General features: G+C 45.6%; 1 protein-coding gene across 2 annotated transcripts in view; it reads right to left on the reverse strand.

Annotated features, from left to right (window-relative positions):
- Positions 1-26,633, reverse strand: part of TPST2 (tyrosylprotein sulfotransferase 2) — a 67,862-nt gene that overhangs the window by 9,976 nt on the left and 31,253 nt on the right. For both annotated transcript variants that reach the window (XM_027864947.1, XM_027864957.1), the window contains 2 exons: positions 13,895-13,970; positions 2,574-3,499 (listed from right to left, as the gene is read on the reverse strand). In XM_027864947.1, coding sequence (XP_027720748.1) covers positions 2,574-3,412 — 839 coding nt within the window. In that variant the 5' untranslated portion in view covers positions 3,413-3,499; positions 13,895-13,970. The remainder of the gene's footprint in view (positions 1-2,573; positions 3,500-13,894; positions 13,971-26,633) is intronic.

A 26,633-nucleotide genomic window follows, 5' to 3' on the forward strand; every position in this document is an offset into this window, starting at 1 on the left:
GGAGGTGCCTTGGAATAGGGGCCTAAGAACAGGGGATGTTAGAGCTGAGAGGGAGCTTAGAACAGGGAATGTCAGAGGCAGGGGAAGGGTCTTAGAAAGGGGAATGTCCTTAGAAAATAGGACATCCCCTATTCCAAGGTACAGACTCAAGGAGGGGTGGTCACTTCCCAGAGGTCCCAGAGTGAGGCAGTAACAATGCTGGGTTTAGAGTCCAGCTCTCTTGACCCACAGGCCAGTGCCCTTTCCCTCCATCCTGCTGCCTCACCGCTCACCTCAGATGTATAGGTCTGACCAAACCTCTCACCTGCTCTAAAAGCTTCAGTGACTCCCTACCGCCTCTAGGAAAACATGCAACTGGCCCTTAAAGTCACTCCAACCCTTTCTCTGGCCCCATCTCACTCTGCACTGCCTGGGTCCCTCTCTGCTACCACCAAACTGGCCTCCTAAACAGCACCACAAGCTGTCTACCATTGCCAGGTCTTTGTGCGAGCTGTGGCCCCAGGCTTAGAATGCTCTCCCATTTCGTTCCACCCCTTAGCTCCTCTGGCTCTTTCCAATCTCAGCTTTACTGTCACTCAGCACAGGAAGACTTCCTTCTACACCTGAAATTGCTGTGTATTTATAGCCTACATTTTCTTGTCTGTGGGCACAGCACCTTTCTGACACACATACATCAGCCACTGCAGGTAGAATGCAAGCTCCTTGAAGGAAGGGATTATTTTCCTCCCTGTCTGTGTTCCCAGCGTAAGGCCTAGCATGTTGTAGGTGCCCCCTTCTCACAAGGTGCCAGGAGATTCCATTTGCCCAAGAACTGGCTAAAAGGGAAATTCTACACCCACTGGCCAGCTCTTTCAAAGTGGCCCACTGAGTCCCAGGCTCCTGAGAAATTCTACTGGTCTCCTCAATCAGCTAGGAGGTGTTTATCAACCACCTCCCATGTTCTAGGCACTGAGCTATGTGCTGGGGACACAAAGACAAAGGTAAAACAGAGACTCCCCTCATGCAGCACACATTCTATTGGGGGAAAATCATAAGCCAATATGAAATATATACCATGGGGGTAACTAGATGGCATAGTGAATAGAGCACTGGCCCTGGAGTCAGAAGGACCTGAGTTCAAATCAGGCCTCAGACACTTGACACTTACTAGCTGTGTGACCCTGGGCAAGTCGCTTAACCCTGATTGCCTCACCAAAATAAACAAATGCATAAATAAATAAATGAATAGATAAATAAATAAATAAAATATAGACTATGTTAATGCAAAATATTTGGGGAGGCACTAGGAGCTGGGGGAGGGGTGGCACTTCAGCAGAGCTGTGTAGAGAGCTAGGGTGTGTCCAGAAGGAAGAGGGAAGGAGGGAGGGCATTATAGGCATAAGGCACAGCTTGAGCAAAGCCAGGGAGACAGAAGACAGAATGTTGTGTGTAAGGAATAGCAAATAAGCCAGTCTGGCTGGAATGTAGAATGCGTTAAGGGGACTGATGTGAATAATAATCATTAATAGTAGTAGTAATAATAGCTAACATTTATATAACACTTACTATGTGCCAGGCACTGTGCTAATGGTAAATGCTTTACAAATTATCTCCTCTAATCCTCACAAGAACCCTGGGAGATACATGCTACTTTTATTCCCATTTTACAAAAGAGGAAACTGAGGCAAACAGAGATTAAGTGACTTGCCCAAGGTCACACAACTAGTAAGAGTATGAGGTAAGATTTGAACTCAGGTCTTCCTGACTCCAGCCCAGTGCTACCTAGCCACTGCGCCACCTAGCTGTCAATAATAACAACAGCAATAGTAATAGTAATGATAACTATGTCTAATACTAACCGCTAGTATTTATATACCGCTTTAAGGTTTGCAAAGCGATTTACACAGATTAACTCATTTGACCCTCACAACAACCCTGTGAGGTAGGTACTATTATTATGCCCCAATTTCAAAGATGAGAAAACTGAGGCAAACAGAGATTAAGGGCCTTGCCCAGGGTCGCATGGTGTCTGGGAGTAGAATTTGAACTCAGGTCTTCCTGACTCCAATGACTGTAATAAGCCTGGAAAGGCCCTCAGAGGTCATCAGGTATAATCCCTTCATTTTACAGAGGAAGACACTGACATCCAGAAACCTTAAGTGATTTACAGTCATGCAGCTAAGAAGGATCCATGTCAGGATTCCAACACTGCTCTGCCTGACTCCAAGGTCACCCTGTACCTGAGCAAGAAGGAATCCCAGGATCATGGCCCTGGAAGGGAATCCTAATGCTGGTAGCCCCACCTGCTGATTTTACAGGTGAGAAAACTGAGGCCCTGAGAGGTCAAGTGATCTAAGGTCACACAGTAACTGGGCAGAACTGGATCTGAATCCAGGTCCTCTGAGTGATACTGTGAAAGGCATTAAATGCCAAACAGAAGAGTCTGCATTTTATCCTAGAGGTAACAGGGAGCCTCTGAAATTTCTTGAGGTAGAGAGTGGCCTGGTCAGGCCTATGCTCGGACAGCACTATGTGGAGTTCCGAGAGGTTCCAGCCCTGGTCCCCGGCACCCGCCAGCCAAGTCTCCTACTCACTTGGACAGAGAGACCCCCCCCGGCTTGCCGATGAGGTCCTCGTGGTGAAGCACGGCCTCACTCCAGGCGATCCCTAGGAAATTCATGATGGTCTGCATGGAGCGCCGGGGGTGCAGCACCAGCTGCTCGTAGTAGACGGGCAAGCACTTGGCCCGGCCCACCTCCATGCACTGGGAGTACATGACCTCAATCGCTTTGTTCCACTTGGTAAGGCAGTCCCGGTAGCTGTTGAGGTCGAAGCCGGCGATGGTCACCTTGCGAGTGATCATGGAGTGCACAGACGCCCGCCCGTCCCGCACCATGAGCAGAAACTTGGAGTTGGGGAAGAGGCGGGACAGATACACAGAAGATTTGAGGGTGAAAGGGTCCTTGTTGCAGAGAACGCGGGCCGGTTCGCCGTGCTTGGCGATGACCTCCAGGATGAAGGCCTGCATGGCGGCGTCCAGAACCTCGTCCGTGACCCCGGCCTCGTCCAGGCGCATCTTCTCCCGCCCAGAGCGTGACCAGGCCTGGCGCATGGCTAGCACTCGGGGGATGATACGTGTCTCCTCGCCACAGCGCACCTCTGGGTGGGCGTCCAGCATGGCCCGCATCAGGGTGGTCCCGCTACGTGGCACCCCCCCCACAAAGATCAGCGGCATCTCCTTACTGTAACGGTACTCCACCTGGTCGGCCCCCACCATCACCAGCTCCTCCTGCTCAGGCCGCATCACGCCATGGGCGCGACCCGAGGACAGCAGCTGCTGGCATGCCAGCATCTGTTGCCCTAGGTGGGTAGCCAGTGCAAAGGCCAGCATGAGGCCAGCCGCCAGCAGCAGCCGCCGAGCGCTCAACCGCATGCTGCGCCCAGGACAGGGGGCGGGATGGGGCACGGCCGAGGTGCCCTCTTCAGCTCTCTGTCAACAGGCTGCCCACCTGGCACGTACCTGTGGAGAGAGTGGCACATGTCAGGGAGACACCCTCAGCAAGTCCAGGCTTCTCTGTCTCTGGCTAATAACTGTAGCTCAAGTGTATGTGAAGGTCTCATTTTAAAGTGTGCAGAGCATTTATCAGAGGATGGGATCTCAGCTGCCATCACCAGATGCACTAGACTGCCTACTCTCTCACTTTACAGAGGAAGAAACTGAGGCCCAGAGAGGCAAAGAGACTTGGGATCCTAGACCGGAACTAGATAGGGCTTCAGGGTGGGGGGAATAAACACTGATTAAGTTCCTACTATGTGCCAGGTAGCACTGCGCTGAGCACTTTTAAAAATATTACCCCATTTGATCCTCACAACCGCCCTGTGAGGTGGATGCTGTGATTATTCCCTTTTCACAGTTGAGGAAACTGAGGCAGACATAGGTTAAGTGACTTGCCCAGGGTAACATAGCTAGCGAGTGTCTGAGGCCAAATTTGAACTAGCCCCTTCAGCTAACCCCACTCCCTCATTTTACAAGGGAGAAGGCCAAGGCCCAGAGGACATACGACTTGTCCAAAGAGAGCCAAGCAAAGCCGGTATTCGAATTCAAGTCCTTTGACTTCCAATCCAGAGCCCTGACCACAGTACCGCACTGTCTCAACCTCACTGATTTAACATTCTCTCACTATTCCCACATGGTGAAAGTTGTCCCCTCTGACTCTTTCCTACAAGACTTCCTTTTTTCTGACCTTCACAGAACAGAACCCGGCAGACGATAGGTGCTTAAGAAAGTCTCGTTGATTGATAGGTTCTATCTTGCATCCATTACTGAGAATCATAAGCTCCCAAGTCTATGGCTAGAAGGGACCTCCGAGGCCATTAAATCCTCCTTTTACAGATAAGGAAACTGAGGCTCAGTGACATTAAGTGATTTGTCTAATAATAACAACAATAACTGTCAGGCACTATGCTAAGTGCTTACCAATTATCATCTCGTTTGGTCTTCACAGGAATCTACCTTGTCTCATAGGAGTCTTTGCATTGTCTACCATAGGAGGTAGGTGTTATTCTTACCCCCATTTTACAGCTGGGGAAACTGAGGCACACAACAGTTAAGTGACTTGCTCAAGGTCACACAACTGATAAGTTCCAAGTCATACAGGTAGTACCAGAGGCATGATTTGAGCCCAGGTCTTGTGGCTTCTAAGCCAGCACTTTCCACCACACCGTCCTGCCTTCCTGTTTCTCTTTGTGCATGATACAGCCCATATCCTCCCTCCCTCCCTGTTAGGATCATCATTTTGATGATATCAGGTCTCACCCCTCAGCCAGAAGCCTCATAGGGCCCTGGTGGTGTTATCGGTGATGACCAAACAGTTACTGAAATTCCTCCCTCTCCTTTGCAGAGGTAGGCCCCTAGGGGTGCACAGTATGGCAGGGAATAGCAGATTCATTTGTCCTGGTTATTTTTGGTTTGGGTTTTTCCCCCATCCTCATTTTTTTCATTTACTTGTTCTAAGGGATGGAGAGACAGTGTGGTGCAGTAGGCGGAGAGCTGGACTCAAGGTGTGCCTCTGCCACATACTGGCTGTGTGACCCTCTCAGAGCTGGGGACAACTCTCTAATACCACATTGCAGAGAAGGTGCCAACCTGCATGGGTAGAGGGACTTCCCTCTTCTGGGAGTTCCCTGTACCAATGAAATCACAAGTTCATTCCCTAGCCTTAAAAAAGGCAGCTCACTGGGTTAATAATAACAGTTGGAATATATATTGTGCTTTAAGGTTCACAAAGTGCTTTACAAATATTCTTTTATTTGAATCTCACAACAACTCTGGGAGGTAGGAGCTATAATTATCCCCATTTTACAGATGAGGAAGCTGAGGAAGACAGAGGCTTAATGATTTTCTCAGGAGCATGCAGCTAGTTCAGGCTGAATATAAACCTGGGATGTTCCTAACTCCAGGCCCAGCGCTCTATCCAACGTACCACCTAGGGGCCTATGTAAAGGCAGGCAAAGAGACATATTCAGAAATGAAAGTAATAAAAAAAGACATTTTAAAAAACTCAATTAAAGAAGCAAAAACAGTGGGCAGAAGACCCCTGAGGCATTATTGCAAAGGGTCCTTCTCATTCAATGACAGTGTAAGTGACAACTCAAGTCAATCTAGGCATGTCTGTGAAATGCCCATCATACACCTGGGCATACAAAGACAAAAAACCAGCTGACCATTTCCCAGAAGGAAGTCACATCTACCTATAAGTAAATACCAATTAGAAACAAGCCAAGTACAAAATAAGTTGGAATTGACAATATCTCACTAGCATGTAGGGGAAAATATTAATACTAGCTCACATTTCTAGAGGGCTTTAAAGTTTGCAAAGTGAGTTAGAGACATTTCATTTTCATCCCCACAAATCTTGAGATGTAGGAACAATTATCCTCATTTTACAGAGGAGGAAACTGAGGCAGAGAGAAGTTAAGTGACTTACCCACGGTCACACAACTAGTAAGGGTTTCAGGCAGGATTTGAACTCAGGTCTTCCTGACTTCCAGGTTCAGTGCTCCAACCACTGAGCCACCTAGCTGCCTGTGTGAGAGGCAGTAATTGAGTTCAGCCCAGAAGGCAGAGAGGGATTCTAAGACAAATGACATACTTCCTATGGTCTGAATACATTGTATCAGAGGATCATCAATTGAACACTGTCTGATGTGTCTGGAGAGATACATGCTACTATATCCCAAATGTACATGGAGGATATTGGGATGAATAAAATGTAAATTCATTAAAGGCATTCCTTCATGGCATTCAGTATTTTCCCATTCAGTGGATATTAACAACTACTCTTGTGTAGGGGAGGGAAAGGTCTGGAAAAAACTGTGATGTTAAAATGGGATCTAAAAGGTGGTGGGGGCAGGAAGGCAAGCATGTGTTGGGGACCCTGATTGAGAGGCACCAGTACAGTCGAAAGATCACTGGATTTGGAATCAAAAGACCTGGGTTCAAACCTTGGCTCTTGTGAACTTATTACTTCTAACCACGGATAGTTCCCTTCCAAGATCTAGTCTTTGGTTGCCTCATCTGTAATAATAATGATGATGACAATAATCAGTATTTCTAGAGAGCTTTAAGATTTACGAAGCATTTTACAAGGGTCTCACCTTAACCTCACAACAACCTTGGGAGGTGGATACTGTTACTATCTCCATTTTACAGATGAGGAAACTGAGGCAGAAGGTTATTAAGTGATACAGAGGGTCACATAGCAAGCAAGAATCTAAGGCTGGATTTGAACTCAAGTCTTCCTCACTCCAAGCCAACTTAGCTGTTTCTATAAAAGGAAGGTTCTGATGAGGTGGCCAGGGAATAGGGGACGGAGTGCTGGACTTGGGAGATAAGAATACCTGGATTCGAATCCTGTCCCTGACACTTAGTAGCTATGTGACCAGAGGTATGCTGTTCAACCTCTATGAGACTCACTTTTCTTCATGGGTAAAATGAGGTGATGGACATCTATGGCCCCTTCTAGTTCCTATGACCCCATAACTAGAAGACATCTTTGTTTTACAGATGAGGAAACTGAGGCCTAGAAAGGGAAATGAACTCATCCCAGGTTTCTATGGCAGAAAGTAGCAAGGTTCCTTCCAGCTCCAAACTCTCTAGTGCTCTATCTTCCCAATTCAGAGCATACCCCAAAACGAAGAGGGGAATCCCTAAAGGCCCAAACAGACATTACAATGGTTTTCTTTCTTTTTTTGCTAGGCAATGGGGTGAATTGACTTGCCCAGGGTCACACAGCTACTAAGTGTCAAGTGTCTGAGGCCAGATCTGAACTCAGGTCTTCCTGAATCCAGGGCCGGTGCTCTATCCACTGCACCATCGAGCTGCTCCTCAGACATCACAATGTTTGAGAACCAAGGCTCACGCTCTTTGTGCGTAAGATAATTCTGCCAAAACAGATTTATTCTTACTTTAAACAAATTTCCTACAAACCTAGCGACGTCACTTCCTGGCCACAACAAATCAGAAACAGAAAATGAGAAGTAAGTGTGGGAGAGGCAGGGTCTAGGAGAAAAGCAAGAAGTGAGGACAGACAGCTTAACAGCCAGAGACGTGATAGAAAAACTACAAAAAATAGACACAAGACCTATACCTCTAACAACTCGGTTCCTCAAAGCTTGATAATCCCTAAGATCATTTGCTATGGTGGTTCAGTCATTTTCAGTCATGTCTGACTCTCTGTGACCCCATTTGGGGTTTTCTTGGCACAGATACTGGAGTGGTTTGCCATTTCCTTTCCCAGCTCATTTTACAAACGAGGAAACGTAGGCAAACAGGATAAAGTCACTTGCCCAGAGTCATACTGAATTGGCTAGAACACATCTAGGGATATAACCTCATGACAACCCTAAGCCATTAGGAAAATGGCCAATGATGTCATGTGCTCTGCTTGAGAAGGAAGGGAAGGATGCAAAACACTTGAGGGAGGTTTCTACTGGAAAATCCACTTCCCAAAGCATCCTGCTCCCTGGTGGGTCATCGTGAGAGCTGCTGATGTGTCCAGGCTGAATGGGCCCCATCCTGTCCTGCTTCCTTACACTAAAACAATGGAGAATGGGGAGAGTAGAACCCAGATCGTGAACCTAGATCGTGACTGATTCCTAGTCCCATAACCTTTCCACCAGATTCTCCTGTCCCTGGGTTGGGAAGATGGAATAGCACAGGGTGGGAGCTGTCCAACAATGCCCTCCCTCACCACTCATATGCAACTCACAGCATCTCCAGCCTCCTTCAAAGCACACTTGAGGTGTGGCCTCCCATAGCAGACCTTTTCCCCAGTTATGATAGCTCTCCCCAACCCCTAAAATTTGTAGTTACTATGTATGTATGTGGGTGTATACTGTACACATTGTTTCCCTCCAGTGGAATGAGACTATTTCCTTTTGATCAATGTACCCCCAGAACCTAGTATAGTCCTTGGCACACATAGAAGGCGCCCAATAAATACATGTTAAATTGTATTGAAAGGATTCTCTCGAGAAACTCAGTGAGCCCCTCATCACCAGAAGGGATGAGGTGGAGGCTTGACTGACCTCCTATCAGGAAGATCATGGATGGGATTCCTGGACCGCCTTGACATGGGGTGAGGTGACTTCTTAGGCCCCTTCCACTTACGACACCTCTGAGTTCCCCACCATGATTCTGGGCTAATTCATTAGCATTTATTGTTCTTGGGAATGGTTATCCATTGCCCCTGGACCAAATCATCATTCCTGGGACTCTCCCAAACATCATGTTCTCTGGCTACTAGTCCTCTATATATGTCATCTCCTTCCGAGCAGGAACTGTCTCACTTCTAAATTTGTCTGCCCAGGGCTCAGCACGATGTCTGGCACATAGTAAGTACATGGGCTATCCACTTGTTCATTCATCCCAATCTCAGGCTAAGGATGAATCCCAAAGAGGCCAGCAGAGGGCAGAGTATGGCACTGAGATGTCCCCAACACAATTAAGTGTTACCAAGTCGTTTTTCTAATATCCAATGCATTCCTGAGGCTAGCTGATGACCCCTTACAACCCAAAACAAAAAAAATAAACTATATTTTTCTTGAAACAACTTTGAGAGCTGCTACAGAGAGATGAATCCAAGGTTCTCCCGGGCTCCCTTTCCCCCAGCCAGCCTGACCACAAACTTTCCATCAAGGTTCCAGCATCCTGGCTACCTGAGACCGCTAAAGGTTTCTTCTGCTTATACAGGGGTGGGGAACCTGCAGCCTTGAGGTCACATGTGGCCCTCTAGGTCCTCAAGTGTGGCCCTTTGACTGCAGGCCTCACCCCAGACCGCAAGTTCCTCACCCCTGATTGGGGGCTTTCCAGGATCCTAAATTCCCCTTCTAATTACTGTGGACTTCAATAATGCCGAGATATACCTGACCACAGGGGGTCCAAGGGGCTGCTCCTTCCTTGTTCCTGATGCCTTCTGGAAGGTTGGCTGTCAAGGACCTGGAAAAATGCTTCTTCCAATATTTGCCATTCAGAAAATGCTGTTGCTCAGAGAGCTCCAAGATTATTTCCCAGGATCAAACTGGTTAGAGCCGGAAATGAACCTCATTTTACAGAGGAGGAAATTGAGGCTCACAGAGGCTCAGTGACTTGCCTAAGGTTGAAGAGGGAGCAGGAAGAAGCACTTACTAAATCCTTCTCTTCTGATGAAAAAGGAATTTGAAACTCAGTGAGAGTTAAGTGACTTGTTCAAGGACACACAGCAAGTGAGTGGTAGGATTCTGAAATAGAATTTAGGTCTCCAGACTTCCCTAGCCACGTCTCTTTCTAATACGCTAGGCTGAAGGCCAGGGTACACTGTATTTAGTGGACTTTACCACTACCTTGGGCCTTTTCCCATCAGCCCATTAAAATATAAACTCGTGAGTAGGCAGCTTGGGTAGCACCGTGAATAGGGTGGACTTTGAGAGAGGAGAACCCCAATTCAAATCCCATCTCAGCGACTTACTGGCTGTATGACTGGCAAGTCAGTCTATGTGAACCTCGGTTTCCTCCTTTGTAAAGTGGGGATAATCACAGCTCTTGCCCCACAGGGTTGTTGTGATTATAAATGAGAGAAAAACTAGCTAGCAGATTTAGGGACAGTTTCATTCTTTGCCCTTGTATCCCCAGTGACCATCACAGTGCCTGGAATACAGTAGGCACTTAATGTTTGTTGACTGATTATTTGATCTCTCATTTCCCCCAGATTTCCCCTTTCTTCCCTAAATTCCAAAGTTATCTCCAATAGAGTAACTGGGGCCAGTGATTCTAGGCCTGCCCTAGACCTACCAGGGAGAATAGGTAGTGAAGGCACTTAAAGGCAGACTCAGTTTCCTTCTCTGTAAAATGAAAGGGTTGGTCTAGAATCCAGACTCCAAATGTTCTCTAGGGTCCTTTCCAGCTCAAAATCTTGTGGTCCTCTGCAGTCCATAGGAAAGCAACAGAAAGGGCCAAAACAGCCATCACATTTACCAGAGCTCACATACTTTGCTCAGAAGATTGTGTGATGAGAGGTCTGTGCTTTTTCTTTTTTTTAACAGATATAGCAAATGAGCTTAGCCACGTTATTTCCTGACCTGTGGTAGACTGGAAGGGAAATGGAGCTCATAAAGCTGATAGACACCTTTTACTGTAGTGGTCATGAGATCTGACTTTCTTTTTCAAAAAATGAACCAAAATAGTTTGCCATTTTTTTCATCACGAGGCAGAGCAGGGGCCCCAAAGCCTCCTGGGAAGGCTGCACCTGGTTCTGTGCTCTTGCTTGGGCCAAATGGCATGCAGGACGGGACCTTCCCACAGGCTTGCTTCTGGGCCTTATCAGTGGGAGGCAGAGATGGGATCTGCCCTTTCCCAGCAGCGGCTGTTTGGCGAGACCAGGGCTCAGCATGGAAGAGGCCAAGGTCATGGATGTAGTAGCTGAGCACACACTGCCTCCCAACCCCTGGCCAGCTTTTTCCTAAGTGCAGGCCTGGATTCCCACGGGTAAGCAGGTGAGGGGCAGGAGATGACCCAGTGCAAACCCATCTAGGAGAAAAATAGCAGCTCAAACAGCCGCATTGAAAATGATGACCACTCAGGACAGCGAGAAAACCCCAGGAGGGGGAGAGAGCACAGAGAAAGCAGGAGAGAGCCTTAGAATTCAAGACAGAAGCCATGAGGCCAAAACTGCTGAAGGAGGAAGGGAGTCAGAAGCATAAGCAGGCAGCCTGCAGGTCTACCTGAAGCCACGATGAAACGCTAGACGGAGGTGGTCAGCCACAAGGAGGGCCTCTCTGGGCTGCAGAGAGCCGTGAAGGCTCAGTGCCCTGGCCCAGGCCCTCACTAGATGCTCTTCATCCTATATTCTCCTCCCCGCGCCCCCCAATAGCCGTGACCTAAGCAACTGACTGTATGACACAGAGAAGAAGCATTGGATACATTGGAAAGAACAGTGGCTCTTAGGGAAGAAGGTGTAGGTTCAAATCCCACTTCGGCTACTTACTACTCATGTGATCTTGATGTAAGTCACTTAATGTCTCCGGGCCCGTCTCCTCTTCTGCAAAATGGCAGAGTACGTGGTGAAAAAGCTTTCTACCTCCTGAGAGAGAGCTAATGAGCTCTGAGTGAAGACTGAACTCACTCTTCACTTTATTTTTGTTGTTGTTGCAACATGGTTAATATGGAAATATGTTCTGCATGACTTCATATGTATAATTGTTATCATATGGCCTGTTTTCTTAATGAGTGAGGGAGGGGCTGGTGTGAGGAAATGAATTTGGAACTCAAAATTACAAAAAAAAAAGTTAAAATAAATAACGATTTTAAAAACTGGATAAATTAGGTGATTTCTAGAGTTTTGTCTCTAAATTCTATGATCTTATGATCTTTTAGCCTCAGTCCCCACCTCTATAAAATGGGCACAGGAATATTTGCACTACACATCTTTATAGGAATGCCTTGGAGAAAGCACTTTGTAAGTCTTAAGTTATGACAAGGACATGAGTAATTATCATTACTCCCCCATCACCCAAAGACCAGAAGGGAATAATTCACAGATTTACTCTGCCTGGCCTCACAGGATGCAGTCAGAAGTAATGGATAGTCTAAAGGGCCTTTCCAGCTGGAACAGTCTAAATCAGTAATTCCAGGAACCATGGTTAGTCCCCTAAAAAAAGGCAATGACATTAATTCCAAGAATACGCTGGTCATCAAAGGTAGCAACTTGCCCATTAATCATGACAAGTTTTTGGTATACCAGTATTCCTTCTAAAAGAATGCCTTTGTGGCAAGTAAGCCTCCATCCTGGCGTAGGCCTTCATCATTGTGACAGCCTGCTGGTGGGTCTCTCTCCCCTCTGCAGTTCATCCTCCATTCAGCTGCCTAAGTGATTTTCCTAAAGTGCTGGGTTTGGCCATGTCATACCCCACTACTAAATAAACTTCACTGGTCCCCTATTACCACCGGGATCAAATAAAGGCCTTCCTAATGTGGTCTCTTCTTTCCTTTCCATCCTTCTCACACTTTACTCTCCTCCACAACCAAGTGCTCTTTGATCCAGTAACACTGGACCCCTTGCTATTTTTATATAGGTCACTCTCATGTCCTGACTCAGTGCCTCCTGCCTGGAATGCTCCCCCTCCTGGCTTCCTTAGATTTCTTTTAAGACTCAGTACAAATCCCACCCTTTTCCAAGAGACTGAGGGCAAAGACGGTGTTTTTGTCATTATTTTCAGTACTATCACTTAGTGCAGTGCCTGGTATATAGTAGGAGCTTAATAAATGCTTGTTGATTAACTGACTGGAAATTGCAGAGGGAGATTTAGGTTTGATGTCAGGGAAAACTTCTTTCAAATCAGAGCTGTCCACATGGAGGAGCTGCCCCATGGCGGCTTCATTGGCAGCTTCTCCCTCACCAGAAGTCTTGAAGCAGACAGTGTATGGGCACTAACTGGGGACAGTGAGGAGGGGATTTGGGGTCAGGTTTAGACTAGCCCAGCTGATTTCTAAGGTCCCTTCCAACTCCAAGATCCTGTGGTCCCTGCCTTGGCTCAGTCCCTAACTAGCTGTGTGACTTTGGCCAAGCTGCTTAAGCTCCAGGGGGTCTCATTTTCTCCTCTGTATGATAAACCAACAGGATGTTAGTCCCTTCTGGGAATCCTTGGTTTCATTCACTACTCTGCACAGCCCCCTATAGGAGGCCTTTCCTGTCAGCACCAAATTGCTTGCTTGGGTCAGTTTTGCATGTTTTACGTCTATGTCTTTGTTGTCTTCCCCAACAGCATATGAGCTCTTTGAAGGCATATGGTGCGCCTGGCACACAAATGGTGCTTCATCCATGCTCATGGATTGATTGATGATTCTCTGGGCAGAGAGCCAGCCTGAGAGTCAGGAAGTACTTCAGGAGGCACATACTAGCTTCATGGCCCTAGGAAAGTCCTTTAACTTCCCAATACCCAAAGGAAATAGTCACACACACACACACACAAAAAGCAAACTCTGAAGTTACACAGGAGTTGCTGATATGTATTGGTAAAGGGTATTTCCACATTGAGATTTCCATGCACTAATGAACTCACAGGTCTGGACTAAGAGAGATTCTAACCAGTAGGAGCAGGCAAATCTTTCCCCCTAAAAGCCAGTGCTAATCTCCATTGCTCCATCTTTTTTAAAATTTTGTTTTCTTAGCCACACACCTCATTTACATGCTAAATATAGAAGGGACAACAACAGTGCTTTACGTCCTGCTTCTTGTAGCTTTCAAGTCCAATAAAATATTAATGGCACCCAAGTGCTGACAGGCAGCCCTATTAAATATTCAGCACATCACTCTTGTCCACGTGCCTGCCGACCGACCAGTCATTCCCATGATAGGGCCTCTGCAGAGGCCTCACTTACTTTTCCAGGATGAGTCCATGGTTATTCTCCTGCTCTCTTCCTCAATTCCCACGAAAGGAGGGTCCCTGGAGTAGGGCTAGAAAGAGAGAAAGGACAGTTTAGTAATATGGTCCCATACCCAAAGATGTGGGATGCCAGACCTTGGACCTTTTCCATGGTCCAATGATGGGTTTTTGAGAATTCTGCCCCTGCCATGCAGGGCCAAAGGTTCATGTGGGGCAACAAAGCGGTAATAGTGAGAATGTCTAGATGTAGGCATGTACAGCTGGGATATGAGATCAAGAAGACCCAAGTTCAAATCTGACATCAGACATTTGATAGTGGAGCAACCCTGGGAAAGTCACTTCACCTCTGTTTGCCTCAGTTTCCTCATCTATAAAATGGAGATAATAATAGCAATTATCTCCCAAGGTTGTGTGATGATCAAATGAGATAATAATTATAAAGCATTTGGCACATAGTAGGTATTACATAAATGCCTGTTCCCTTCTCTCTCTGCCTCTGGGCCTCAGTTTCCATCACTGTGAAATAAGGGGGGTCTAGACAATTCCACAAGGCCCATGGCAGAATAAGCTACCCACCTCCTGACAGAGAGGTGATAGAATGAGACGTGTATTTTTCCAACATGGCCAATGTGAGAATTTATTTTGTTTAACTGTGCATATTTGTTAGAAGAGTTTGGTTTTTCTTATATTTTCAACAGAGGGGGAGGGAGGAGGGAGAGAAAATAGATTTTTGTTCATTGAAAAAAATAAATTAAAAAAGAAACAAAAAAAGAAATAAGGAAAACAATTTGGAACTGTAGGGGGAAAAAGACATTGAAACATCTATGACCTTTGACCTATAGAATCTACTCCTAGGCACATATCACAAGAATGTTAATGAATAAAAACAAAAACAAAACAAAAAGTTGTACTCATAGTAAGTACTAAGAGTCATAGTAGTACTTTCAGTGGTAGCAATCAGTCAGCCAATGAATACTCAATTTACTAAATGCTTGCCAAGGGAAATGGAAACAAAGTAATGTCTCATGCTTTGCAGAATGTCCAAACCTACTTACAAAATATGAATGTAACAGATTATTGTGATGGTATCAATGGCAAATATGAGAAATTCAAAAAAACATGAGAAGCCTTGTATGAATTGATACACATTGAAGTAAGCAGAACCAGGAAAACAAGATACATGATGGCCACCATAATGGAAACGAAATGGAAAAATTCTAGAATTATAATGACCAAGCCAGTTACTGGAAATGGGATAGGGATAGGGATAGAGGCAGGAGCTGCGATTTCATTGGTATAAGGAACTCCCAGGCAAGGAAACTCCCTCTCCCAATGCAGGTTGGCACGTCCTCTGCAACTTACAGTCTGAAAGCTGCCTAGAGCAGTGAGAAGTTAAATAATTTGTCCAGGGTCATGCAGCTAAAATATGTCTGAAAGAACTTGAGCCCAGGTCTTCCTGGCTTCAAGCCCAGTTCTTTATACCTCTCAGAAACATGAGAAGATGCACCTCCCTCCTTTCGTTGAAGAGGTGGGAGACTAGAGTTGTGGAATCTTGTCAAGCATGACTTTTAAAAAATCTCTGGAAAAAGGGAAAGTTTTCTGAGAAGGAGAGGGAGGAAATTAAAAAATAAAAAGAAAAAAAAAAAAAAACGCAACAAAAAAGATGAAAAAAAAAAAAAAAAAAAAAAAGGTTGTTGGAGTAGAAGCCATGCAATGTAGTAGAAAACCTGCTCAATTTGGAATGCTGAATCTGGAATCAAGAAGACCTGGGTTCAGATCCTTGTCTGTGCTCTGGGACAAGCCAGTTACCTTCTCTAAGATTCAGCTGAGGGGGGCTAAAACTGCCCCCATTCCACTCTGCCCCCTGGGGACCAAGCAAGACAATTTAATTCCTTCTTTCCTATAGCAGCCCTTTCAACATTTGACCACAGCTCTCCCATTGCTCCTAAGTCTTTTCCACATCAAACATCCCCAGTTCCTTCCTTCCACTGATTCTCTCTGAAGGCTCCTGACTGCCTCCTGGCTGCTTTCCAGACTGTCCGCTAGACTGCTTTTGCTTGGTCCCCAGCGGGCGGAACTGGGAGCAGTGGATGGATAAACAAACTCTTTGGTACTGCCCCTCTGGGTCCATTCTCCCTCTCCCCAAAGGTGACCTTTCAGATATTTCCAACAGAAAATGATGAACAAAAAAGGTACCCTCTCTTTTCCCTCTGGAGAGATGGGAGCTTGGTTGTTGCTTTTTTTTCTTCCCTCCTCTTCTCTTTCTCAACACATCTCCCCCCTTTCTTTCCCATGCTAACTGAACTCTTTCAGGTCCCCAAAATATCGGCTTAATTAGCAATATCTACAAGCTAGATGGTTTAGAGTACTCCAGCAGTAACCAAGGCAACTAGCTTGCCCTCGGCAAAGGTCCAGACTATATAGGATGCTGATAGGTGATGCTCTGGTGGTAGAAAAAAGAGAAAAGAAGACAGGAGTAGGAGAGAGAAGGAGGGAAAGAGATATTTTAAGGAGAAAATAGAACCAATTAGAAGCAGAAACACTTGACTGTCTCAAGGGCCTGGGAGAGCTGGACGGCTAAGCCCAAGCATCCCCAACTCCTGCCATCCACTGAGCACTTCTCCAAATGCCAAAGTTCATGAGACCCACTCCAGCCCTTGGGCTCTCAGGCATGTCTCCAACACAGAAGAGGGAAAGCCTTTTAACAGCAGGGAGGGTGTACCCCCTCTCTCAGTTCCTTTCTTCCCTTTTCAAAAAAAGAGGATCCTAGTATACCTCCCTTACAAAGGTGTTGTGGGAAAAGTATTCTGTAAACAAAAGAGTACTGTGGACTTCTAAGGTCTGTTCCTTTCAGACATTTAAGTCTATAAAATATGAATGACTATAATTATCATTTTTATAAAGGCAGTTTTTTTTTCCAACCAGTTAAGGCTGGCCAAGAGGCAGAATGGAAAAAATGAGATAAGAATGAACCTGGTGCCTGTGGAAAGGGAAGAGCCAGGGAACTCCCAGCATGGAGAGTGAGGGAGGGTGCCCGTTAGCTCCTGGTGCTCCCCAAATCTGCATTTCCACCAAAGTCAACAAAGAATGTTTGTGCATAGGATTATGCCTTTGAAACTAGAAGGGACTTTAGAGGACCCACTTCAATCGACAGAGGAGGGAAATGAGGTATAGGGAAGACAAGGGATTTACCCAAGATCACACAGGTATTAAAATTCAAATTAATTCAAATCCCAGCTTAGCTTGGATTTGAACTCAGATCCTCCTCTACCCTCAACCCCTCCCAAGCTCTGAAAGCATAATCAAATCAATGCCCCTATTGAAATCATAAAGGGAATGTCAACCAATTCATCCACAGCTCTACTTACTTACCATCCCAGGGACTTCATAGACCAAAACACCCCTCCATGGCGTCCACCACTCCACTACGTTTATGTCCTGCCATTAGAGTGAAGGGGTGGCTAGGTGACGCCATGGTGCATAGAGAACTGGGCCTGGAGTCAGGAAGACTCATATTCATGAGTTCAAATCTAGCCTCAGACACTTACTAGCTCTGTGACCTTAGGCAAGTCACTTTACCTTGCTTGCCTCAGTGTCCTTGTGTGTAAAATAAGCTGGAGAAGGAAATGGCAAACCAGTATCTTTGCCAAGAAAACCCCAAATGAGGTCACGAAGACTCAGACACTGAAAAACAGGAATGAACAACATTAGAACGAAAATCCCTTGAGGTCAGGGACTAGAATCTCACTTTCATATTTGTATTGCTATATTGTTCTTAGCACAGTTTTTTGGAATATCTATGTTATTAATAAGTGCTCATTCACTCATTCACTCATTCCACTAGGCCATAAGTAAAAGCTAGAAAGTGTCTTTTTTTCCAGGCTACATCTCTGTTACAGGAAAAATCCAGCATAAGGTGGCAAAGGATAACAGAGTCCATTGGACGTGAAGTCCCAGAACATACATTCGAGGCTGTGAGCCGCCATTTACAGCCCACGTGACCCTGGGCTAACTATTTCCTCCACTGGGCCTCATCTTTCTCTATGGAAAAACGAAAGATTAGTCAGATTAGATGACCTCGTTGAGCTTCAAATCTAAAACTGAAATTCCATCTGTTGACAAACTAACGAGTCCAGTGCAGGATTGTGTAAACAGTCTTATCCTTAACACAACTATTTACCATGGAAAAAAATATTTCCTTCCAGGTGACCTGTACAAAGCAAGATAAAGGCCCCGCAGACGGAAATCACCTTCTTTGTTCTGGCCATCAGCCTTACCAGCAAAGACATGTTCTATCAACACTGGAATGGGAAGGAACACCTCACTGGGCCCTTTAACGGGAGACTGCCTTAACATTCTATCACCACTGGTGATAGAACCACTCAAGGCTCCCACATCCCAAACATCTGGTCTCTGTTTCAATCAACCTGTGAAAGGAGGAAGAAATCTCTCTGGGATAGCAGGAAGAGCATTGGTTCTGGGTTGAAATTCCACTTCTGACGCTTAGGGCCTGTGTGGCCTTTGACAAGTTACTTAACCTCATGGGGCCTCAGCCGTCTTCTGTACAATGAGGGGGTCAGTCTAGATCCTCCTGACCTCCAGGGTTCCTTCCAGGTCTAAATCTATAACCTTAAATCTTCTCTAGGAGGTTGGTGACCCAGAATCAAGTCTTAGGGGTGGAGGCGGAGAAATCTCCTCTCTTCACTGCACTCTTTTTTCTCCTGCCTTCCCCAAAACAAATCAACCGGGCCCAGAGATTTGAGAGATCCCAAACAGAGAGAACATAGGAATTAACCATAGCCAGTGAAAGCAAACTTACAAAAACTTCTCTGCCCAGCATTCAAGGCCTCTAAAATCCAGTACCACACTACCTTTCTATGCTCAAATGTACTATCTGTGCACTCAATGCTTCAACTTATTTATCACCTACAGGATCATTGGCTTAAAGGGAGAAGAGAATTTATAGAGGTCATCCAGTTCAGCTCCCTTATTTTACATACATGAGGAACAAGAAGGAAGGATGGATAGATTGGACAGATGGATGGACAGATGCATGGATGGATGGATAGACAGAGAAAGCGAGATAGATGGATAGATGGATTAGATAGACAGATTAGATAGATAGATAGACAGATAGATAGATGGATGGATAAATAGATAGCAATGGAGCTCTCTGTCATACCTCAACATCCTGTACTCTCCTTTGCTCTCACTGTTCTCATGTACAGGCCCTGGATGCCTCTATTTCTCCTCTTTGCCCAATGAAAACCAATACATCCTTTAAAGCCAAACTGGAATATCACCTCCTCCAAGAAGCCTCTTGAGATTTCCTGGTTGATAATCATCCAATCCATCACTGAAGAAGCATTTATTAACCACCTACTATGGGCAAGGCATTGTTAGATGCTAGGGATACAAAGACAAAGGCAAAACAGTCCCTGCCTTCAAGGAGCTTACATGCAAGGGCACATATAAAAATATAAAGATAAATACAAGGAAATTTGCAGGGGACACTAGCAGTTGGGGAGCATGGGGGTAAGGGGATGAGCGGAGGCCTTGTGGGGGAGCTGGGGCTTGAGCTGGGTTTGATAGCCTTCTAAGGCGCTTATCACCTCATACTGTGCATTCTAGCCACCTGTGTCTCTTCCCTGGAGACAAGTTCATCCACCGTGCTTTGCCCACGGTGCCCCACGCACAGCAGCCCCTTAGAAAATGCTCCTGAAACTGGAAAATACTGAAAATGACCTCACCAACCAGCTTAGCTAAGGATGTAATTCACCAAAGATCCTGGCTGCCCTCATTGACAAGGCCAAGGGGAAGGTTCTGAGAAATCCACACTGGGGTCACCAAATACCATCCCAGTGTGGTCTCAAGAGAGCTTGCGAAAACTCTGTTAACACAAGCGCTAATGAGCTCTGCAAAACTTAAAGTATTATAGTAAGGCTAGACATTTATTATTGATTATTATATTAGGACTTGATCTCCTCCCCTTCCCCCTTCTAGCTTCCCTTTATGTTTTCTGTTCCTCTGTTAGAGGGTAAGTGACTGCAGTGCAGAGAAGATCTTATTTTTCGTATATTTGTATTCGCACTACTTAGCAGTGCCTGACATAGAGTAAATACATCACACACGCTTTGTCTGTTTATCTTTCTACTTAGCTATTTTGTGGTTGGTGCCGTTCAGTCATTTCAATGGTGTCCGGCTCTCCATGACCCCATTTGGGTTTTCTAGGCAAAGATACTGCAGTGGTTTATGCCATTTTCTTCTCTAGCTCATTTTACAGATGAAGAAACTGGGGCAGATAGTAGCCAAGCAACTTGCCTGGTGTCACACAGCTAGTAAGTGTCTGAGGCCAGATTTGAACTCAGGTCTTCCTGACTCCAGGTCTGGTGATCAATCCACTGTGCCACCTGGCAGCCTCTATCTATCTACCTGGTCTGTCCATCCATCCATCCATCTGTCTGCCCTATCTATCTATCTCTCTGTCTATCTCCCTATACATCTGTTTACCTATGTATCTATTTGTCTATCTGTCTGTCTGTCCATCCATTTGCCCTATCTATCTAGCCATAGATCCATCCATCACTTCATGATTACAAAGGACTTTGCAGGAGGGCAGCTAGGTGGGGCAGTGGATAGAGCACCGGCGTGGATTCAGGAAGACCTGAGTTCAAATACAGCCTCAGACACATAACACTTACTAGCTATGTGACCCTGGACAAGTCACTTGACCCCATTGCCTAGTCAAAAACACAAAAACAAAAGAAAACAAAACAAAGGACTTCGCATGCATTATCTCACTTGATTATCACAAAGGGCACTGCCTCAAGTCAGAGGACCTGAGCTCAAAACCAGTTCTTATATCTGCTAGCTGGTCCCTGTACGTGACATTCTCTTTTCTGCCTCCAGATATCTGTACAGATGGTGCCTCATGACTGGAATGCCCTCCTACTTCACCTCCCCCAGCTGAAATCCCCAGCTTCTCGAAAAGTACAGTTCAGGTGCGTCCTCCTCGAGGAGGAACTTCCTAGATCCCTTCTGGAAAAAGAGTTCTAAGTGCTTTCTTCCTCTTGAGATGACTTTGCATATATATAGTTACCCAAGAACATGTTATACTAATAGAAAATAAGCTTCTTCACTTTTGCCCCAGCAACAGTGTCTGGCACGGAGGACACACTTAAATGCAGATCGAACTGAACTTGGGCTCTGTGAATCCTCCTTTACTCATCTATAAAACGAAGATAATACATTACAATTGCTTACATGACCTTGGGCAAGTCTGAGACTCAGTGTGGAGGTAGGATTGGAAGCCCGTGAGATACATTATCCTTGTTTTACAGAGGAAGAAACTGAGGCTCAGAGCAGGTAAGTGACTTGCCCAAGGTCACACAGGTAGTAAGCGGCAGGGTCAGAATTTGAATGCAGGTCCTCTGATTCCAGGGCCAGAATTCTTTCCAGAACTTCTACCCAAATGGCTTAAGGAGGAAGCCAGGACCCAGAAAAGGGAAATGAATGATGTAAAGTCCTGTAGTGAGATAATGGGAGAACCCATCAATCAACCAATCAGCAATTGAGTAAGCCCTAGCTATGAGCCTGGCACTTCAGATTCCAAGACAAAAGAGAGATTATTCCGGCCCTCAGAAAGCTTACATTCTATGGGAGAAACAACACAGCCATACAAAAGTATATAAATGGCACATACAATGCAGACAAAAAGTCTGGGTCTCTTCCTAATGCCCATCAATGATTCCATCAGGAGCCCACCTGAACAAAGACAATTTTTAAAGAAAAATCTCCTCCATCCAGATAGATGGATAGACGGACAGATAGATGGATGGACAGACAGATTGACATAGATAGATAGACAAATAGACTGAAATAGTAGATCGACAGATAGATGGATAGATAGATAGCAGTGGAGCTCTTTGTCACACCCAGGGAGCCAATAATAATAACAAAAATATAAAATAATAATAATAATGATGGAACCAATAATAATAATAATAATGATAGTTAACATTTATATAGTACCTACTATATGTCAGGTGCCACATAAATGTTAACTATTATTATTAGTGCTAAGCACTTTACAAATATTCTCATTTGATCTTCCACTAACCCTGGGAGGTAGGTGCTGTTATTATCCCCATTTTACAGATGAGGAAACTGAGGCAGACAGCAATTTAAGTGACTTGCCCAGGGTCATATAGCCAGTAAGTGTCTGAGACTGGATTGGAATGCAGGTCTTCCCGAGTCCAGGCCCAGCGCTAAGTCTCAAAGACAGTCCTGGTAAAGACAGCCAACGCGGGAGAAGAAGGCTTCCAGGATACCCTGGTCGGGCAAGGACACCTGTGTCCATTTCTTCTTCTAATGGACACCCGGGGGTGCTACTCTGAAGGACAGACATTCTTGTAAACAAGAGCTGAGAACAAGGAAGGAAACTGGGGCAGTGAAACCACCCGTCTGGAGACTTCCTGCAACCTTGAGGAGGAGCTCATTCAGAGGGAGATGCAGACTGCCCAGTGGTGTGCGAGGACCCCACTTCCTGTCCAAGCGGTCTGCCAGGAAGGGAGAGGGGCAGGCTTAATGAACTCCATTCAGCTCACCGGAGTTCAGATGAGCCAAACAACCCTGAATTACCTGTTCCTGAGGCCTCCTGGGAGGGACTCAGTGCGCTTACCCCTAGGACGGAGGTTTCTTCATATCAGTGACACTGACCCCTTCGGCAATCAGGTGAAACCCATGGACTCTTTCTTGGACTAATGTTCTTAAATCCATAAAATAAAATCCATAGGATTACTAAGGAAATCAGTTATATTGAAATTATATTGAAATAAAGCTGTCAAAATATTTTTTAAAAAAACACAAGTTTATGGACTCCAGGTTAAGAAGCCCTGGCCCACTGAGATGACCTGCTCTTCTCTCCTAAGTACCAGCTTGGTCATTAGCTTGCTCGGTGACCATGGGCAAATCACTTGGGCTATCTAAAACTCAAATTTTCTCCTCTGTGAAATGAAGAGGTTGAAGTGGGTCAGAGAACCATAAAAGTGGCGTTGGAAGGAAGCTTAGCAGCCATCTAGTTCAATCCCTTCATTTTACCAACGAAGAAACTGAGGCCCAGAGGACAGCAAGTGACTTGTCCAAGGTCACATGGGTCCTAAACAACAGAGTCAGAATGATCACTAAGGTCCTTTCCACTTTAAAAATCCTACGGTTTCTGAGAATTCACTCTGCCACTTAAAGCCTGTGCGATGTTGTGTTGTCTCTCCCGTGTTCTGAGCCTCAGTTTCCTCTTCTGTAAAAGGAGAGGGCTGGGCAAGAGTGGCAGGGGTCTGAGTTTTCAGGATTGGCTTTCAGGATCGGAAATCCCCAAGACTGCAGGCCCTGTGGCATTTTTACCATTACAATGACTAAACGATCCAAAGTTACTGGTGTGACATCTGGCAATGGTTATACAAGAATTAACAGTGGACAGGTGGTGAGGCCCGACTGGTCTGCTAGCTCATGTGTGCTGGCTAATTAGGCAATGTGTTATACTGCTGAAGCGCACAGGTGGGCCACATGCAGCCTGCTGGTTTCAGGCTAGACACCTAGGGACCAGATGATTCCCAAGGGCTCTCCCAGCTCAGACTATCCAGTTCTAAGGCCTCTCCCAGGGCTGACATCCCCTGTTCTAAGGCCCCTCCCAGCTCTGACATCCCCTGTTCTAAGGGCCCTCCCGGTTGACATCCCCTGTTTTAAGGTCACAGGCTCTCCTAAAGCAGGACCTACTCCCCACAATAATCTTCCACCTTCCCTGGGCAGATAGCAAGTTGAAGTATTTCAGAGTACTCATAAAAAATCAGAGCTGGACAATCCCTCAGAGGCCACATTTTCCAGATGAGGAAAGAGCTCCAGATGCAAATACCTGAAGTCCCACAGTATTTAAGGGGTGGCAAGAACACCTCCAAGGAGGGCAACTACCAATCTCTCTCCTTACCCTCTTACCTGCCCCCCATCCCACTTTCCCATTTCTTTTTCCTCCTCAACTTTTCCCCTCCCATCCCATCAGTACTTCCTTTCTCTTCTGGCCTTTGTACAAGAGGATTTGTTTTGGATACAGATAAGGAAGTGCTGTATCATCAAGATTCAGAGATGGATTAAAGCTGCAAAGTCCACTAAGACTCTGGAACACCCTGTATGTATGTATACATGTGTGTACATATATACACACCCATATATACATGTGTTCCTACATGTGTGGGAATATATACAGAAAGAGACAGAGAGAGAAGGAGAGGATAGAAAGGGAAAGGGGAGAGAGGAGAGGAGAAAGAGGGGAGAGAGAGAAAGAGAGAGAAAGAGAGAGAGAGAGAGAGAATGGCAGGAAATATATCCATCCCTCACCTGCCCCCACAGAATTTTTTGTGAGTACATCACGTTAACAAATATACAAATATCACTGAGGTAGGAAGAGAACCTCAGGAAGTCAGAAAAGAAGGTTGGGTCCCAGGTGTACCAATTATTAAGCTGTGTGCCCTTGGTTTTACCTCTCTGATATTACTTTCCTCATTAGGAAATGGGGATAATAGTACATGCCCCATCTAGTAATGGGGAGGCTCCGATGAGAAGACAGGTGGACATGCCTGGTCTTCATAAAGGGTGATCGGGATGCCTGCCATGTTGTCATTCAATAAGCTGATGGCACCATGCCTAAGCTCATTGGCTCCCCCTCTACGCTGACTTGGACAAACCAAGCCAACCCAATCCAATCTAACAAGTGTTTACTAAGTGACTACCATGTACAAGGTTCTGGGGCTAGAAAGGACCTCAGAGCCCATCTGGTTTAACCTTCTCATTTTACAGATAGAGAAACTGAGGTCCAGAGAGACTAGTGCCCAAGGTCACACAGGTAGTAATCATCAGGGACAGAGTCTGAACCCAGATCTTCTAGCTCCAAAGCCAGCATTCCTTCCACTGTACCAAGCTGCCTCTAAAATAAAAATCACAACCCTCTTTGCCCATCCATCCCTTGCAATTTTGGTCTCTTTTTGTTGTTGTTCAATTGTTTCAGTCATGTGTCTGACTCTCTGTGACCCTATTTGGGGTTTTCTTGGCAAAGACACTGAAGTGGTCTGCCATTTCCTTCTCCAGCTCATTTTACAGATGAGGAAACTGAGGCAAACAGAGTTAAGTGACTTGCCCAGGGTCACACAGCTAGGAAATGTCTGAGGCTGGATTTGAACTTGTCTATACAATTTTTATTTATTCTTGCATATGTTTTGTACACACTTAATTTGTAAATGTTTATATGTTTACATGCTGCCTTCCCCAATAGAACGTAAGCTCCTAGAAGGCAGAGATTGATTTAGTTTTGTCTTCGCATTCTCTGTGATGACCACTGTACCTGGTACATGGAAGAGCTTAATGCTTGCTGCTTGCTTGATTCCTGATTTCAAGACTTGTTCTGCTGACTACGGCTGATTGCCTCTTTAACAAGCATTTATTAAGCACCTACTATATGCCAGGCACTGGTGATAGAGAGACACAAAAAAGGAAAAAAAGTCTCTGCCCTCAGGAAACCTGAACATACTGGAATTATTCATATAAATACTACTGATATTCATTAGTACTAAAATACAATCATCATTGTTATCATGAATTGGTCCACAAGCACTCATTAAGAGCCTTCTGTGTGGTGGACACGTATGAGAGGTTGAAAGACAGAACCTGCCCTCAGCAAGCTTATATTGTACCAGGAGAGACAGTACGTTTACATATAAGCATACATAGAATATACGCACATATAGATACAAGGTAGCTTTGGGAGGGAGGGCATTAGCTCATCATTCGTCAAAGGTCCTTGGTGGGTACTGATGGGGAGGAGGACGAGGGGATTTACAGTGTTTCCAGGAGAGAGTGGGCCATCCCTGAGTAATGGTGAAAAAATTAACCGAGTTTGACATGGAACAATATAGTGACCGTCTGGGCAGAAGCCACCAGAAGGAGGCATCACAGCGCAGTGACGTGCCAGGGCTCCATCAGCAGTTCTGCTGCTTATTCCTGCCATGAGACCTTGGGCAAGTCCCCTCCCTAGGCCTCAGTTTCCTTCTTTATAAAATGAGGGGCCTGAGGGGTGGCAAGATACTCTAATGTCATTTTTGGTGGTAGCAAAGAGTAGGAAATAAAGTAGAAACCCACAGACTATGGAATGTCTAAATGCACGGTGGTACATGGAACAGCACGGGGCTTTAAAAAATGAGAAACATGGGGCAGCTAGGTGGCACAGTGGTTAGAGCACCGGCCCTGAAGCCAGGAGGACTCGAGTTCAAATCCGGCCTCAGACCAAGCACTTGACACTTACTAGCTGTGTGACCCTGGGCAAGTCACTTAACCCCAGTGGCCTTAAAAACAAAAAAGAGAAACATGAAGAAATTGGAGACACATGATAAGATGTATGAACTGCTACAGGATGAAGGAAGCAGGAGCAGGAAAAGCACATACAATCTCTAGAACGATATAGATAGAAAGACGCATAAAACGAAAACTGGACACGGTGCCTCCCCTTCGACATCAGTTCCAATTTGCACTGTGTGTTATCTACCTGCCTACTTTATCTGTATCTATCTGTCTGTCTATCCCTCTACCTATCCTATCGATCCTTCTAGTCCATCTATCTATCTGTCCATCCTTCCATCTATCTACTCTATCCATCCATCCATCTATCATCTATCTATCTCATCTGTCTATCTATC

The sequence above is a fragment of the Vombatus ursinus genome, unplaced genomic scaffold, assembly GCF_900497805.2.
Source record: "Vombatus ursinus unplaced genomic scaffold, bare-nosed wombat genome assembly UNPS02001287.1, whole genome shotgun sequence".
Lineage (NCBI taxonomy): Eukaryota > Metazoa > Chordata > Mammalia > Diprotodontia > Vombatidae > Vombatus > Vombatus ursinus.